Below are 17151 nucleotides of genomic sequence, written 5' to 3'. Positions count from 1 at the left end.
ATTTGCATACCACTGCGAATCGCAAATAGGAAGGGAACACCCCTTGCTATTTGCGATTCGGAAATGCATTTTGCGAGTCGGTCCCGACTCACAAAATGCATTTCTGCATAGGAAACTCCGGTTTGCGACTCGCAAACGGCAATTTTTGCCGTTTGCGAGTCGCAAACAGTTTCCTACATCTGGCCCAAAATGTTTCACTTTTAGAAATACACTAGTCGGTGCAGCAGACCTCTTTCTCTGTGTTTGCATTCCCAAATGGGAACATTTTTAGGCCTGGTGTACAAAACCCTTTTGTGATCACAAGCTTTGCAATTCGCAAAATCACAGGTTTTGTGAATGCAAAAGTCTTTCCTTCATGTACAAAAGTTATTTTTCGAGACAGCAAACTCTTTTGAACTCCCAAAAAGACTTTTGTGATCCTTTCTGAATAGCAAATAGGAGAGGGCATGAAAGGGGCATCCTCCTCCTATTCTGAGAGGAATGTATCACTGATTTATCATTGCAATTAAAGCCAATCACCGGGAGTTGCGACCTGCCTAAAGAATATTAATTAGGCTGGACATTCTCTGACCACCCTGTTCTTGGGTATTTTATAACCTACCTATTTGTATATACTGTTCGCAAAATCCTATTCCATTCACAAAAAGTAGATGCACAAATTGAGTCCACTTTTTGCTAATTGAGTAATTGTACATCAGGCCCTAGCTTCTAAAAGCAGCATGTTTCTATTCACTGTATTGATGCAGCTTTTAAAAAATGTTTCCCATTTGGAAACACTTTAGGAGGAGCAGACAGTAGTCCTTTGTTCTGCCTAAGACTGCCGATTCGATTCCCTAAGGGGAGGCTGACCCACCTGGGAAACTTCCCTTTTCGGAAGCAAATGCCACACTCTTGAGGTGTCAATATCAGATCAGGTGATTGCAACCAGAGTTGCCTTCATCGCCCATTGATCCTTCTCTTCCTAAATTTGGTAGGAAGGGAATGCTTTTTTTTACACCTCATCCTATTTGTAATTCAGAAAAGGCTGCAAAGGCCCTTTTACAAGTTGGAGACTCGCTGGAGACACTGGACCCAGCATTTTTCTTTGAAGCGCAGTGCAAGTTCTTCTAAAAGCCCTTGTTGATGTGTTGTCTGGATTCCACCTGTTGCCTCTTTCTTCATTCACATTTCCTGTTTCTTCAGCCCAATCTTAAAAGTTATTTTTCAGACCAACCTTCACCTGTGTTACTGTTTGTTAGACTTGGCATCCTGGGTGTGGTCTCCCCTAACTTTTTGCCTCTGCTTCCCAGGTTTGTTGATGTGTGCTGGACTCTGTTTTTTGCTGTTTTTGATACTCTGGTCACTTTACCACTGCTAACCAGTGCTAAAGTACAAGTGCTCCTACATGGCTCAGATCTGCCACTGCAGTGTCTGTACAATTTTAAGCTGCAAATTCGACTTGGCAAGTGTACCCAGTTGCCAGGCCTAAACATTCCTTTTTGATACATGTGAGGCACTGCTAACGTAGGCCCTAGGTAGCCCCATGGGCAGGGTATGTTAAAGGTGGGACATGTACTGATGTGTGTTACGTGTCCTAACAGTGAAATACTGCTAAATTCAGTCTTAACTGTTGCAAGGCCTATCTCTCTCATAGGTTAACATGGGGGCTGCCTTTAAATAACTTTAAAGCGCAGATTCCCCTTCAGAGGAGATCGAAATATGGAGTTTGGGGTCTCTGAACTCACAATTTAAAAATACATATTTTAGTAAAGTTGGTTTTTGGATTGTTAGTTTGAAAATGCCACTTTTAGAAAGTAGACATTTTGGGCCAGATGTACCAAAGGGTTTTTCCCATTCTGTGCCAATGGGAAATGTGTTCGTACATATGGCCCTTTCTTGCTTAAACCACTCTGTGACTCTCCCCGTTTGAGGATTACCTGTCTGGGTCAGTTTGACAGTTGGGCTGTTTGTGAATCCCCTCTAGACAGTGAGACAAAAGGAGCTAGGGTGTAACCTGATGAGCTGTTTGTGCTAGAGTGGAGGGAGGAGTGGTCACTTATACGTGAGTGGGCTGTGCCTGCCTCTCACAATGAAGTCTCCAACCACCCGGTGTGTGTCTGGGGCTGGCCTGGGCAAGGCAGGATCTTGTGAACAGCAGAGACTTTCCTTTGAAGTTTGCCAACTTCAAAGGCAGAAAAGGTATAAGTAATAGAACCAAAACCCCTGAAAATTAGATCACTTCTGGAACCAAGAGGAACCTCTTCCAAGGAGAAGAGCTGAGGAGGAGTGCTGCTCCTGCCTGCGACAGTGCTTTGTTGGGGTATCCTGCAGTTGCTGCTTCTGCCTGTGAAAGGGGACAAAGACTGGACTTTGTGGTATATTCCTGTCACGTACTGCGCTGGACTTCTCACCTCTGGATTTCGGATTGGCGAATACACCAAGTCTTCTACAGGTCCTGGATACTCCCAGATAAGGGCGACCCCTTCTAGTAGCCACGGTGCAGCTTGACAGGCTACGCCAAAGCAGACCGTACCCTCCAGAAGGAGTCCCAGAGGGAAAAAAAACCCAACACTGGGGAAAAAACCTCTAACAGGAACTCCTGAAGGAAAACAAGAAAAAACAGGACTTGACAACAGGAAACAAAAATAGGCAATATCCAGGGTAAAAGGCAGGAAAAAAAGAAAAGGTAAAATATCCTAAGGCAAAAGTAGGAACAAAGAACAGGCAAAAAATCTCTGAAAGCAAAAGCAGGAACAAAGAACAGGCAAAAATCTTCCAAGGCAAAAAAGCAGGAACAAAGAACAGGAGCGAACAGCACAACCAGAAGGAAGTGTTTGCAACGCAAGGAGGAACAAGACTGACTGACTTATATACTGAGAAAAGGGAAGTGACATCACAGGAAAGGGAAGTAACACCATCTTGGATTGGGAAAAGCCCATAGACCAGTATAGGAAAAAGGAAGTAGTATAAAAGAAAAACAGAGCATGCTGGGACAAAAACACGAAGAAGACAAGATGGACACAACATGGATAGAGACAGGCAAAAGGACCAACAAAAAACCCACCACCAGCAACAAAAGAAGAAAAAAGGCTACAAGTAAGTGTAGCGCGACCGGAAGCGAAATATATGCTTCCCAGAAAGCATAGGCAAAAAACACGGGGAACGGCGCTCCGAATATCGGTAGCGCGTTCCACCCGCGAGGACAGAAAGAGACGCCGCGTCAGAGCGCGGCGTTACAATTCCTGCTTGTGAAGTATACCCAAGGGCTTGAACTGAGCTTGCCTCCTGTTTTAAAGTCTCAGCTCCATCAAAGACTTCCTCTGCTAACATCTGGACTCTCTGCTGAGACTCCTGCCCTGCCAAGTGGTGTCCTATTCAGACCCTGGGCCCTTGTAAGGTGAAGTTGGCAGACAAAAGCTGAAAATCCATGCACAGAACGCCATGGGGAGAAATTTGTGACGCACCATCTGAAATGCGGCTGATAAGCGACTCTCCACCTGCATCGCGGCTGGGAGATCAGCGTATCATTGCGGGTGCTGATAACGACTCAAGACCCACAAAGTGCGATTTTTCTAATTGTGCGACCGGATTTTCCACGCATCGTACCTGGGCGTCAAAGTCAACCCGACTCTGCTTGGATCCAAGGTGCCCCGTCCGGAAATCGGCGCATCGCTCTTTTGCGAGGTAGAAAAACGACGCACCGCCGACCCGACCGGGGAAGGAATGGCAAATGGCCTCCCTTGCGAGGGAGGAATCTATGCATCACTGCCTTTTGCCATGCATGCTCCACCGTGCGGCCTAACCAGGTACTTTGTGCAAAATTATCATTTCCATTATTTTCTATGAAGTAAGACTCATTCTTTTGAAAATTCATATCTTGACTTGTGTATGTTGGATTTTTGTTGTTTTGGTCTTGTTTGATTTCGATAAATATTGCCTATTTTTCTAAATTGGTGTGGTGTCCATTTTGTAGAGGTTTCACTGTATCACTGTGTGTGTTGGTACAAATACTTTACACATTGCTTCTGTGATAACCCCTACTGCTTGTGCCAAGCTACCAAGGGCGGTAAGCAGGGGTTATCTAAGTGTGTTTCCCCATTGCCCTGACTAGGGTGGGGGTCCTTGCTTGGACTGGGGATAACCTGACTGCCAACCCAAAACCCCATTTCCAACACAGTTTTATTGTATTTCATTTCTTCCTTTTTTCTCTCTTTTATCCCTTTCTCTCTGTTGTGTTTGATGATGAAAAACAAGTCTACACCCACAGAAATATGTGTTGATGCCTACTATCTTAAACCACTGACGTAAATTAAGCATTGCATGCATAAACTATCATACATTGATCCTTCATAACGTGCTTGAGGACAAGTAGAGATTTGCAGAGCAGGAGTTCAGTAGACGGCTTGGGCTCTACAATCTTGTGGATGGTTTCCTATCCCATTGCGTAATATGCAGTGCTCTGTTGTTTCATAGCTAGGTTCGTGGTAAAGAAATAAGTACCAGTACATAAATGCATATGTACTGCTTGATGTTAGTTGGATGACATATACCTCTATTCTGTCAACAGGTTGGGGAATTGTTTGTGTCTTTCGAGGAGTCCCCTTTGGGCGCGGCCTCGCTGGCCCAGGTGCACAAGGCTGTGCTGCATGATGGGAGGACAGTGGCAGTCAAGGTTCAGCACCCCAAGGTGCAGGCGCAGAGCTCCAAGGACATCTTTCTGATGGAGGTAGGTGCTGCCGCCGCCACCCCGTAATACAGATATGAACAACTTTGAGTCAACCTGTTTCTGGGTTGGGGATTTGTGTTTTTCTGCCATGTATGCTGTTTTATGCCTATTTGTTAATTATCTTAGGAAAATGGGTCGCTTGTGGAAGCCCAAGCGTCTGCAGATCTGTTTAGATAATAATCGGTGTACGTGTGTATGCGATGTTTCATTTATTTTTGCATGCATGCGTTCCTTTCTTTTAAGATGAAAATGTAGTTGTGAACCTTGAGCAAGTCTCGGTGTCTGCCTATTTCTCTTCTGATAGCAGTGGGTGTATCTTTGTAAATCTCTGTTAATGGTGAAAATGGCGCATGTCTGTTCCCACCAAATACAAAACCCAACCGAGATATCAAATTCTCCCAGGGTTCTGATGTGTGAGTTTTTAAAACCGAAGCTGCGTGCTCTGAACGAATTTAGAATTGGTTTGTCAGTGGTGGTTAGATCCGTAGGAAGGAGAAGGTGCTGATGCATGAGGTGGCGCAATAGAGGACACGTTATTTGAGGGTTGCCTGTTTCTGTGCAGGTGTGAATGGTTGTTTCTGTGTGTGCACAAGTCAATACTTGAAAATATCCCCACTCAGGTGTGAATGGCTGCATCTGTGTACCTCTGGCAGGGCCCTGGGCTGAGGACATTACTTGAAATGTGAGTAAGACACCTTGTTGAACCAGTCCTCCTTCAGTACTGGAGGGGTTGATATCCTACTCAAAGCGAGGCTCGAGAATGTGATCATGTACACAGGTGAGGAGTGAAGGTATAGGGGACACAATGGTGTCAGTCACATTCATAAAGGGATCTCCGTGGATGAGCACCCCTAAACTTTAAGGTCACGTTGAAACAAACCAGACGCCAAAGGTTTCATTTTTAAAATATTTAATATTTAAAAAAACGCACTTCACTGAAAGGGTCGGGTATGCATGAGGCAGACACCAGCAACAGTGCTACTTCAGACAAAGGTATTAAACGAATGATGTAGTGCTTTGTCAAGGGGGAACCATAGCAGGTTAGAGTAAGGAAGGGTTAAAGCTTGGACCCGTATGATTTCAGAATAAACAGAAAGACTGTCCTGTTCAAGCTGTATCTCTCTGCCACCACATCCACTCTTGTGATTGATGAAATGTGCTTACTACGTGATATTGTTCAGGGATCTTGTGGGTCTCTGTAAACCAACTCCATATTTCTTTATTTACTAATTTAGTAAGGCATGGAAACCTATTTAATGCATATGTAGCGCTGGACATTTCAAGTAGGATGAGTTCTACAATAAGTGCACGACAAGAGTTTTAACGAGTGTAGGGAGATTGACATAACCGCCATAGCACAGAAGATATAAGCATAGCCTGCAATTATTTACAAAATTGCTGTTTGTATTGTTCCTTTTCTGAGCTGCTAACATATAAGAATAAAAAAGGGTCACACTTTACATAACAGCACAGCATAGCACGAGATCTACAGCAAACTAAGAGGGGAAAACGAGAGGGAAATCCTATCTATCAACTCCTATATCAGATCTTATCAAAATAATATCTGACTTCTACATTTTTCTTCTATGCCAATTTAATTTCCCAGTCTCTCCATAGTTTATAAATGAGCCATTTCTAAAATCCATCTTTCAACTGTCAGAGCCACATCTGTCTTCCATAATCTCAACATTGGCTTTATAGCCACAATTAGGGCACAAATGACACAAGATTTTATCATATATAAATGAATGTCTAATCATGAAATTGTGCAATAGGCTCAGCGGAGGAGATCAGTCATCTAATACCTCATTCAAAAAAGTGCCCAGTTTCCAACTATTTAACAACAAGAAGGACTAGAACCCAAACTGCAGTTTGAATAACTATCTGAAACTGATAGACCCAACTTTATCACATAACCCAATGATGGATATCCCCTAAAGGTAATTCTGTGTTGTGTGTATTTTAATACCAAATCAAATTTGGATTCAGTTATCTCTTTACGTATGTTTCTCTCTCATCCAGTTACTAATCCAATTAGAGAGGACAAACCCCCTTAGTGCCTTGAGGCCCTTATGGGTGAGTAGTTGCACTCTATGAATCCTGATTTGATTTGATTTGATTTGATTTGGCTAATTGATAGCCCCTAATCCACTAATCTCTTTGTTTTCCAAACGTAGTCATAAAATGTTCGTCACCTTGAATTATTTTATCTAGAACAAAAGCTCAAAAGATATCCTTTTGCACTTTGTTAAAGATAAGGAACACCTGAACTGACACTAGCAATAATTGATATCAATCTAGTTTTATCAGTTAACTTCATATTACATCGATTATTTACCGATTATTTCGTATCTTGAATTTAAAATAGAGGAATGCAAAGCTAACATGGCATTATCCTGTCAGACTTACCATTCCTAAAGATCCACATTTAGACCATACTTTCCAATATATCATTTTATTTTCTATTTTAAATGCTCGATTCTTCATCCTTCTGACAATGTAATGCAGTCCCTCGTTGTACAAAGCTCTCAATTCATGTCTTAAGTTTGCTTCACTGCAATACCAACTTAATTTTTTTTAAATGTTATATCCCTGCAAGCTGGTCAACAGTCAAAGCAAGTGGAATGTGATCAATTTCCAATTGCTTAAGTTCAACCCATTTAGATATATTTAAGTCAGCTGTACCCTTTTGGAAACGTGATGGTCATTACAATCCTCATGAGCACACCATTTGATCTAATGTTTTGTTGCTCCATATGGCCCTAATAATCAAATCTGTCTTCCTCATCTTGACCACTTCAGCGAACGTATGAGTGGACTGTTGGCATTATAACCGCAACCTCCCTGCAACACTTTATCTACGGAAGAACTGGCTGCCCTTCTGCTAAAAATGACGTCAACATCCCATGCCGGATGGTCAGTTACCCTACCAGCAATGTTTGTTGCCCACACTCATTGGGGAAAAAAAGGGAGAGGCTTCATTAACTTGACTTTAAAAGAGTCTTTAACTTTTATATTGGCTAGCGGTTTGTTGACTTTGCTGGACCAAAAAAAGCAGAGCCATGCAGAAGAGGACTCTATCAAGGTGATAGTCCTTTGTTAAAGATTTATAATATGGTGGCCAGAAAAAAAGCCCTCTGAAGGCCCGCTGGCCCATTTCGCCAGGGTTACAGTTTCAACAGCTGAGCTGACAAGGGGTATGCCTGTCCTGGACATCTGCCAGGCTGCGATGTGGATATCTGTGCATATGTACACCATCACTACTGCCTTCTCAGCCTGATCCACAGAGAAGGGCATTTTGCTGGCTTGGTCCTGCAAGGCTTCCTTTTTTGAATCCACTACTTAAACCATCTACCTTCTGGAGGCATTGTTAGGGTATCTGTTTTAATGGTGAGGAATTTACTGTTCGAAGTATCCATCAGCACAGCAAATTACCTTCAGTAATGCAATTTCTGCTGGAAACTCGAACTGCAGGTTTCCTGCCGCTCTACCTCCACCCTGTTCTGTGAATTGGATGTCTGCTAAAAACAGTAAGTTCCTGAGTTATAGTTCGGTACCCTGTCATCTGCAGTTTGTCTTCAATTATCTGCACCTAAAATAGCTGAAGGAGGAAGATTAAGAAACTGAAATCAATGCGCGGAAGTGGCACCTATACGTGGCCCTGGGCTGTCAATTTTGTGGTTTGCAAGATCGCCATATAGCACCACGTGCACGTATGCAGGAGTTGCTGTTTGGAGTATTTATGGATTCACGCTGATGCCTGGGGTATTCTGTAGGTGAGGAATCCACAAAAATCCACAAGAAAGTGTATTTCCGATTGTAAGCAACCTTTTTGTTTAACACTCTCCCATCTACTTCCTGCCTTTCTGCAGTCACTTTCTTGATAAAGTACAGAAAATCATGACAGAGATAACCCAAGTCAACAGATAAAACAAGAGACTCTGATCACTGTACACCTCCAGAGGCCACCTAAAAAGGATGCTTTACCATGTCCACCATACAGCTGCTAGAGGTTCACCACCATTGGAAGGGACTCAGAAGGCCACCTAAAAAGGATGCTTTACAATGTCCACCGTACAGCCTCTATAGGTTCACCACCATTGGAAGGGACACAGGAGTCCCCTGCCATGCAGCCTTGCTGACGCTTACATAGAGATCCTAGCTAAATCTGTGATGGTTATCATTAGCTGCTACTTGTAAAAGAATAACATCGCCCAACTGAACAACTACAACCATCCTTTCACTTGCCTCCCATCAAACCCCCAAATTCTGGGAAAGGTGGGCTTAACTCTACTCTGCAGCCTGGAATCTCACGGGCATCCTTGGCAGACATCATTTTAGCATAAGTTCACGTCACTGTCATGAAATGCGGCAATAGTATGTGGAGTTACCAACTTGACACTACAGACCATGACTCCCTCACTTTCGGCCTCGTGCAGCCTGGGGTTGTACACTGCGCCTTATCTGCGGCCAGGCCCTGTATCCAGACCCTCTCAGACAAGCAACTCCATGCAAGAACGGCTGAGGGCATGCTCAGCGTGCGATTGGTTTCTAAAGTCCTGCCCGAACTCAGGCAGATTTACTGACTTTGTCAAAGAGCCACAACACCAAACTAAAACGCATGCCTATTAGTTTATATCACGGGATGCTCGCATCATTGTATGTATAAAGCAGATCTATCATCTTTCGCCAAAAATAACGAATATTTTTAATCACATATATATTTCAATAAGCCACACAATATAATGTTTAATGATAGTGATTATTATAAAATGTTTAATAAAGTTTCAATAAAAATGTTTGTCTTTTAACAAAGTTTTTATTAGTACATTTTGTGGGTGAAAAATGTTAAAATTAATATGCAGACACATATATATTTTTTTAAAAAAGAAATAAAACCAACATGTCTCTGACTATTTCGTTTAACATTTTTTCAGCCTAAATAATGCCATCGTAAAAATAACTACAAGAGGATCTTGCACTTCAAGTGAAGAGCACAGAGCTGCAGCTAAGAGTGACAAAAAAATATTATTTCTTCTTTTTTTTAAATTTAAAGACTGGGGGCCCACAGCCCCCACTCCGAGCCTTTTTGGCTCAGAGGACCCATTGCCCCAGGGTCTTAGGTGGGTGCCCCAGTGCCCACCCAGGGCACCAACAACAAACACAGTCTGTGGCCCCCCACAGCCTTGCAAAGCTCCCCTCATGCACCCTTTCTGGGTGCATTGGGGGCCAGCATTGCTACTCTTGGTGGGATCAGGTACTTTTCACTGTCCATCCAGGCAGGAGCAATATGAGTTTTCCTGCCCGCAAGAGCGTGGGCAGGGAAACATCTGCTGCCACCTAGCAGGAGCTTTTTTAAAGTTTTTAGGGTGGGAGTAGACCGGTTTCCCTGCCTGTATCCTTGCAGGCAGGAAGAGAGTGTGATGGGGTGGGCTCCCCAGGACATCATAGTGGAGTTGGCCCCCAGGAATGGGGTCACCACCCGCTATAATTATGTGTTGGCCCTGGGGTATGGGATCCCTGGGCCTTTCCAGGCTTGGGCAGTGGGACTGTGTGCCTCTTTCCCCTTTAATTTAATTTGTGTGGCTTTGGGGCATGAGGTTCCCAGGGCCTCATTGAGGCTTGTGGAGTGGGGCCGGATTCTCTCTCCCCAAGTTATTTATATTTTGCCAATCCAGGGCTGTGGCCCTCCCGGGAGGTGGGATGTTTAATCAGTCACGGTTTTGGATTCACTGTAAAATTAAAAAAAATAATAATAATGTTTATGTCCCCTAGAAAGGGCTCCACTGAGACTGCCCCTGCTGACCTAGTGGGCAGATTATACCTACCCTGTGCCATTTTCTGTATTTTTTGTAAATTTTTTCTAGGGCTCAGGTCTGAGTTTCAGTCCTAAGATGGCTGCTACCACATCTTTGTTGATGTGGTTGCAGCCACTCCGATTTCAACTTGAGATCTGTTAGGTCAGTGGATCCTCCGCAGAGTGATATATACAACATATTTAAGCCTTAATGTCTCAAAAACTACTGAAGCAATCTACACCAAATCACAAAACGCAATCTTTCTGCACCAAGCTTTAGCTTTCTGCCACATTTGGTGTAATTCCATTCAGCAGTTTTTGTGGTATCACTGTTGTCACTGTTCAGTTTTCCTATGGGATAGAAAAAGGAATGGGGAATACATGTTTTGAGACCCCCGCCCCCACTTTTGTTTTCTTGCTCCCCACTTGATGTATAACCCCAAAACTCTCCAGGAAGGAGCTGAGGTGAATGAGTCTTTTTTGGTTGAAAGTTTTGTGATATTATATATTTGAAAACACTAACACCTTAAGTGGAACGCACCTCTTAGAGTTCTACCTTTGCCAATTTTCAGAAAACATTGATTCATACCCACTGAAAAATCACATCATGGTTATTGCCACCCTTGTGAACTTTCACCTCCACTCTGCCGTTCCTCTTTGTGGTGTCATGCTTTTGTTATTAAGAGATTACAAAAAGTCCAAAATGCTGGAAATCTGATCTGAGGTCTTAACAATGGCAACCACTCACTTAGAACACTTTGTCCCTGTGGATGCCAGAGGCTCTCTAAAGCTACTGTGCCTCATGCACAGGTGCATAGATGGCCACCTACATCAAGAAGAAGGTCAAAGTTTACACCCCACAGTCCTAATAAGCATATATGTTTCTACTAGTAGCACCCTGTGCACTGTTAAAGCTTTAAACGTATTTAATCGACATTGGCGTCTCACCTCTGCAACACCCTACCCAAGACATTGAAAAGGTCCTTGCCTCATACAATTCAGGGGGAAAGCGAAGCACACCTCTTCTGATGACACTCTCTGTAATAACCCTCCACCTTGAGACAGGACCCATAGGCTGATGCTGTGCAAGCCATTGCTAAAACATTCTTGAGACATGGTTCAGTGAAGACAGCAAGCACGGTTTGATAGTCGCCATCTTGATCTCATCTCAAATGCTCTACTCTCCACTACACTTCCCTTCACCCTTCTTGCCGACTTGTAGGTCCTCAAAATTAAAGCATTTCCAAGTGTGGAAAACTCATTGACTTTTATGTCACTTTACCAAACCCCTGATCAGCTACTACTTTTTCTCACTAATCTTTGTGATGCTCTCAGATACTGAAACTTCACAAGTTTCTTTGTTTTGGTGACTAAAACACATATATGGGTGATGCAAAAAACACTGATTGTTATAATTTATCTGCTCTGTTGTCCACATGTGTTTTGCAACAATTTGTTAACAACGCCACTCACTCTGTCTGTCCACAACCTTGATACCATTATTGGACACAAGGTGAATATTTTGTCTTTGAAAGTTAACACTCAGGATGATTATATCATCATCTTGTTTTTGAAATGCATAGTAAAAAATTATTAAACCACTAAGGGCTCATAGGAGACCTATTAGATATTGGACAGTAGTCATTTCATCCTCTATGGATAAATATAATTGATATTGCTCTACACAGCGCTCGATAATGTGGCTCTGTTACTTATGAGAGTGGCAGATATTTACTCGAATTCTCCTTTAAAGAAATGCAGTAAACTGGCCCAGCGACTATAAAGAGGCTCCCACGATGCCTTCCAAAACGACACTTGAGTCCTCCTTTCTTAACAGTTTACTGTTAAAACAGCTAAGCAACTCTGGCCCGATTTAGAGTTTGACTGGGCACTTTGTCGCAAAGGTGACTGGGTACGGTGTCTGCCAAATCCTTGTTTTGCCCGCCTCATTTAGAGACAAGCGAATCTTAAAGTTTTCCATGGATGGATCCCCTGTTGGCTTCTTCCGACAGCCAGACAAAGTACGAGCTGTCTGAGAATTTACACAACACTACCTGCCCTATTTATGGTGGACAGTGCAATTTATTTTATTTTCACGTCCATCACTTGCAGGAAAACCCCGGCAATAAGAATAAAAATGACCTCCACACCCTCAGAGAAAACTTCTAGGGTGCGGGGTTATTAGTTTTTTTTTTTTGTTTTTTTCAGAAACAAACTCTGGATTTGGGTGTTTGTTCCTGGAAAAAAGTATTTAAAAAGTTTGGTCAAAACAGACGGTGGCCGTCCACCAATTGTTTTGCACATTGAAAGGACCTGTTGTTACGGCGGTTCCGTTTAATGTACAGCGATGACCGCTGTACCGAAGTAATCTCTAAATTTTACAGGTGGTAGATAGTCCATCGGGATTGTAGTTAATGTCCTCAGTCACTCTGATGGACTGAGTATCGTCCGTCAGATTCTACATCAGGCTGTCTGTTATTCAGACAGAATTTTAAAGGCACCTAACAAACAAAATAAAATCTTTAAAAACATTAATGACCTTATACCTTGTTTGCATTACACGTGCTCATTTTTCTCCCTCTTGTGAAGAATTAGTTTACTTTTTAGTAATTAGAATCAGCAACCTTCTAGCTTCTGTCTCTAAGAATGCCTTGAAAGAAGATAACTGCGTAATGGATCTTGCCCATCCTATCTCAGCATCCTGTCCCAACTTTGATTTCCTAGAAAGATCCACAAGTTCATGTACTGGTTCCTTAATGGCCCAGTGTAGGTCAGGCTCCATGCCTGGCCCGCTCTTTGTCAAATTTTGGTACAAGTTTGGAGATTGTACCATCACTGTCATTTTAGACATTCTTAATGGCTACCTATGCAGCGGCTCTGCTCCCCACCCTCTTAAAATGGCACTGCTATCCCACTGCCGAAAAATGATCATCTGGTTCCCCTTTTGCCATCTAATTACTGTCCCATCACTGTGCTACCTGTGGTGGCCAAGACCCTGGAGGTCATCATAGCCCTGCAACTTCAGAATTTTCTCGAACTAAGTAATATTCTGGATGGTTTAACTAGTAGGCTTCCACCTCAGTCGAAGCACTCATCTTGCCCTGTTGGCTTTGCTTGGTGATCTCCATCTGGCCGATGGAAACTGTGAAAGCACTTGATTTTAATTGATTGGTCAGCAGCGTTTGACGCATTTAGCCATGCTTTTCTTACGAGTCCGCTCCAGACTATAAATATCCAGGGCACCGTTCTGAACTGATTCCTTACATATAGAAGCCCACAGGTGATGATGGGCCTTTCTTCTTCACATAGGATGATAAGCTGCACAGTACTTCAGGGGTCACCACCGTCTCCTGATCTCTTGAACTATTTATCTATGAGGCACTTGCAGCAATTGTTAGGTCCTTTGGCTTGAAGCTTTATACTTATGCGGATGACACACAACTAATTATCATGCTGAGCTTGCATCCCAAAGAAGCCCTTGTCCTTCAGGGCTGCCTCACAGCTCTTTGGCATTGGATGAGCCTAAATTGGCACAATCTGAAAGTTGACAAGACTGCAGTCCTTATAAGTGGCTTTGTTTAGTTTCTGTGGCCTTGTTCTTTTTGTCCACCTTTTCTGCAGTTTCTCACCAATCTACCACGGAGAGATTTTCCACATCTGTTCCTCTAACTTCTGCTTCCATGTCCCAAGGGTCTACTGGCTTGCTTCAGTGGTAGATTTTTTCCATTTTATGCCCCTACTCTTTGAAATGATCTGCCCAAAGAAGTATAACTAATATCGATCCACCTTGCTTGCAGTAAACTCTCGACCTAACCTCTCTGACCGTTTTCGACTGGTAGTTGCAGAAGACCATTGGGTGACATTTGTGCTTTATCAAATCGTAAACATAAAACATTTTCCATGCACTTGACGATCCATATCTGTATTTTGGTGTTATCAATGTGTTAATTTTAATGCAGAGTCCCCATCATCACATGTAATTTCTGCATTATGCATCTGTTCTAAGAAAACCTCCTAAAACACATACCAGATCAATGTAACTTTGATCTGATGCCAACATAGCTTTACTAAGTCACCTTCACTGTGGCAGCACCAAAATCTATTAAGTTCTGTAGTGTGTGCTTAAAACATAAACGTATACTATAAATGATTAAGCATACCATTCCTGTACATTTTGGATCCTTTTCTAGCATTTACTGTCTCCTTCATTGTTCCTTCCTTGTTTATTTCAACTTGACCCTTTGTCTGTATTTGTGTCTTCTCCCTCCTCCTCATAGCTCGGTGCGACGGACACCCCACCCAGCACTTTCCACGTCAGCCTACTGACAAACACAATGTTCTTTGTACTGCTTTGTTTCTGTCGGTCGTATGGGTAGAGCCAGCTTTGTTTCAATACCTGCCTTGACCACAGAAGCGTTGTGTCCCAATGATCAGTGGGTTTTACCCCTCCACCTATCTGACATTGCCCACAAGGCTTGTGCCTCCAGTATGTACACATGGCATTGCTTTATTTCTGCTCTCCACCCATCTGCTATTTGCATTTGCTTCACTATTGAGAATCTCCAACAGAAATGTGAAATGTTGTAGAGAGGATGTTTTCAAAAGGTTTACATCTGAATGGTAACTTTAAAACAGTCTTTGGGGGTAGGGTGGTGAACGAGCTACTTCGAAACGTGTCTTCCTCCTGTAGCTGATTTGCACATCAGTGGTCCATGTCTACACTGACAAAGTGACCAAAAAGCGATGGACTTTAGTGCCGCCCAGAATAACCATCAGTGACTGAGACTGGGTAAAACAAGTGCCTGAGATTATTTTAATCATTACACCTTCGTGATTTTGTTTTTCTCAGTGTGATGCAGTAAATCCAACATGCACGCCCAGTTGAGAGCCCATAGCTCACTGTGCCACAGGACTCCATCAGCACCTCACTGAGGAGTTCCACTTAGCCTGAATTCTGTCTGGAGGTGATTGTGTTCGCTTCTGAGGGGTCAAGGACTAACATGTTTGCTTTATTGGTCTATTATTTCAGAGTCTAAGGCTGATTTCCGTATAGACAGCCCCTGTCTGTAGTGGCACAGTCCAGTGCTTAATTTGTAAATAAAAACGTGGCGGTGCCGAAAGCTCTCCTCTGAAACAAGCGACTTCTGTAATTCAATGTGCAAACACAGAATACTTAGGCAGCATAATCGTGAAGCCATCTCGGGCCTCTTTAATACATTTATGGCCACTCCTTGCCCCTTCAGCTCCCTCTTGCTGCTTTCTCCCTTTGTGGTGCTTTTTCGTACTGTAAGTCACCAGCACAAATTAAGCACTGGCACAGTCCACAAAAACTAACGGACTGGAAACTGCCCCAGAATAGCTATCTGTGGCAAAAGAATCGTGAAGCATTCCACTTAATCCTTTTTTTCTTATGAAAACAAAATATTCTGTAAGTTTTAAAACTTAAAGACCTATTTATCACACATGGCAGTGAAGTGACTAAATTAAATGTTGAAGTTACAAACATCAGTTATGTCATATTCCTGAGTTGCAGAATACTGATCAATTGTCACATCGTGCTCCACCTCAGATAAGTGATTTAGAATTCCCACACTACATTATAATAATATGTTTGATGGCATGTGTAGCTCTAGATACACATGCTTTGCATAAGTCTGCCATCTAGTTTTGGGCTCGGAGTGTTACAAGTTGTTTTTCTTCTAAGAATTTGTTTTAGTCACACGATAGAGTGACTCCTCCTCTCCTGTGTACTGTGTATGGGCATGAAGTCCTTTGTTAGATTGTTTTTTCTCCGCCGTCGGGTTCGGACGTGTTTCCTCTCACTCCAGTGCATCGCGGTTCGGGACTTCTGTACGTTAGTCTACCTTTTCTATAAACGTCTGTGTAGTTTTGATTGCATTATCTACTCTTATAGTCTATCCGAGTTAAATCATTGGGTCGATTTTACGGCCTTAAGGGCTATCTCACCCTTCTTGGGCCTACTTCAATGTCAGGCCAATGAAACAAACTCTGTATCGATTCTGTCCTCGGTGTCATGCCAAATTTCCATACACCGACTAGCATTTGAAGTGCAATCTGTGCCTGTCTCCAGATCATAGAAAGGAGACCTGCGACGCCTGAAGATCATTTCGATCCAAGAAGACTCTCCGAGACCAAAGAGCGCGTCGGTTAGAGATGGCGTCCGAGTCCACAGACGGCACACCCAACATCTTCTGAGAGGAGCATGCGCAGGAAGAGGTGGAACAGCGCACAGCAGTCTCCATTAGAGATTCGGACTTGGATTGAGATTCCGACATCGACAACCAGTCAATACGCCCGGTGCAGTACGTGAGTACATAAGCCCCATCACACCAACCAAAGACAGTTAAAAGACTACTGCAGTGGTCATCGGTCCTCCACTGCCTTCGGGCCATGGTTGGAGCTGAAAAATATATCCGGATTACCAACCTTCGGGTTAGGCAATGAGAACATCCAAGACCAAAGTGCATTCGGCACTGACCAAACAGACTACTACATCTGTTTTGGTATTGAGCCAAAAACTGGAGATTTCCACTTCGGAGCCAAAAAAAATCGATATCATTTTTGGAGCTGACACTTTCGGTCCAAGTTAAACGTTCCATAGTAAAACCTTTGGAATCGAAAACCCTCA

General features: G+C 43.1%; 1 protein-coding gene across 2 annotated transcripts in view; it reads left to right on the top strand.

Moving 5' to 3' along the window:
* ADCK1 (aarF domain containing kinase 1) overlaps positions 1-17151 on the top strand; it is a 699440-nt gene that overhangs the window by 431159 nt on the left and 251130 nt on the right. For both annotated transcript variants that reach the window (XM_069208397.1, XM_069208398.1), the window contains exon 5: positions 4547-4705. In XM_069208397.1, coding sequence (XP_069064498.1) covers positions 4547-4705 — 159 coding nt within the window. The remainder of the gene's footprint in view (positions 1-4546; positions 4706-17151) is intronic.

The sequence above is a fragment of the Pleurodeles waltl genome, chromosome 9, assembly GCF_031143425.1.
Source record: "Pleurodeles waltl isolate 20211129_DDA chromosome 9, aPleWal1.hap1.20221129, whole genome shotgun sequence".
Classification (NCBI taxonomy): domain Eukaryota; kingdom Metazoa; phylum Chordata; class Amphibia; order Caudata; family Salamandridae; genus Pleurodeles; species Pleurodeles waltl.
This window is presented reverse-complemented; position numbering and strand designations above follow the sequence as displayed.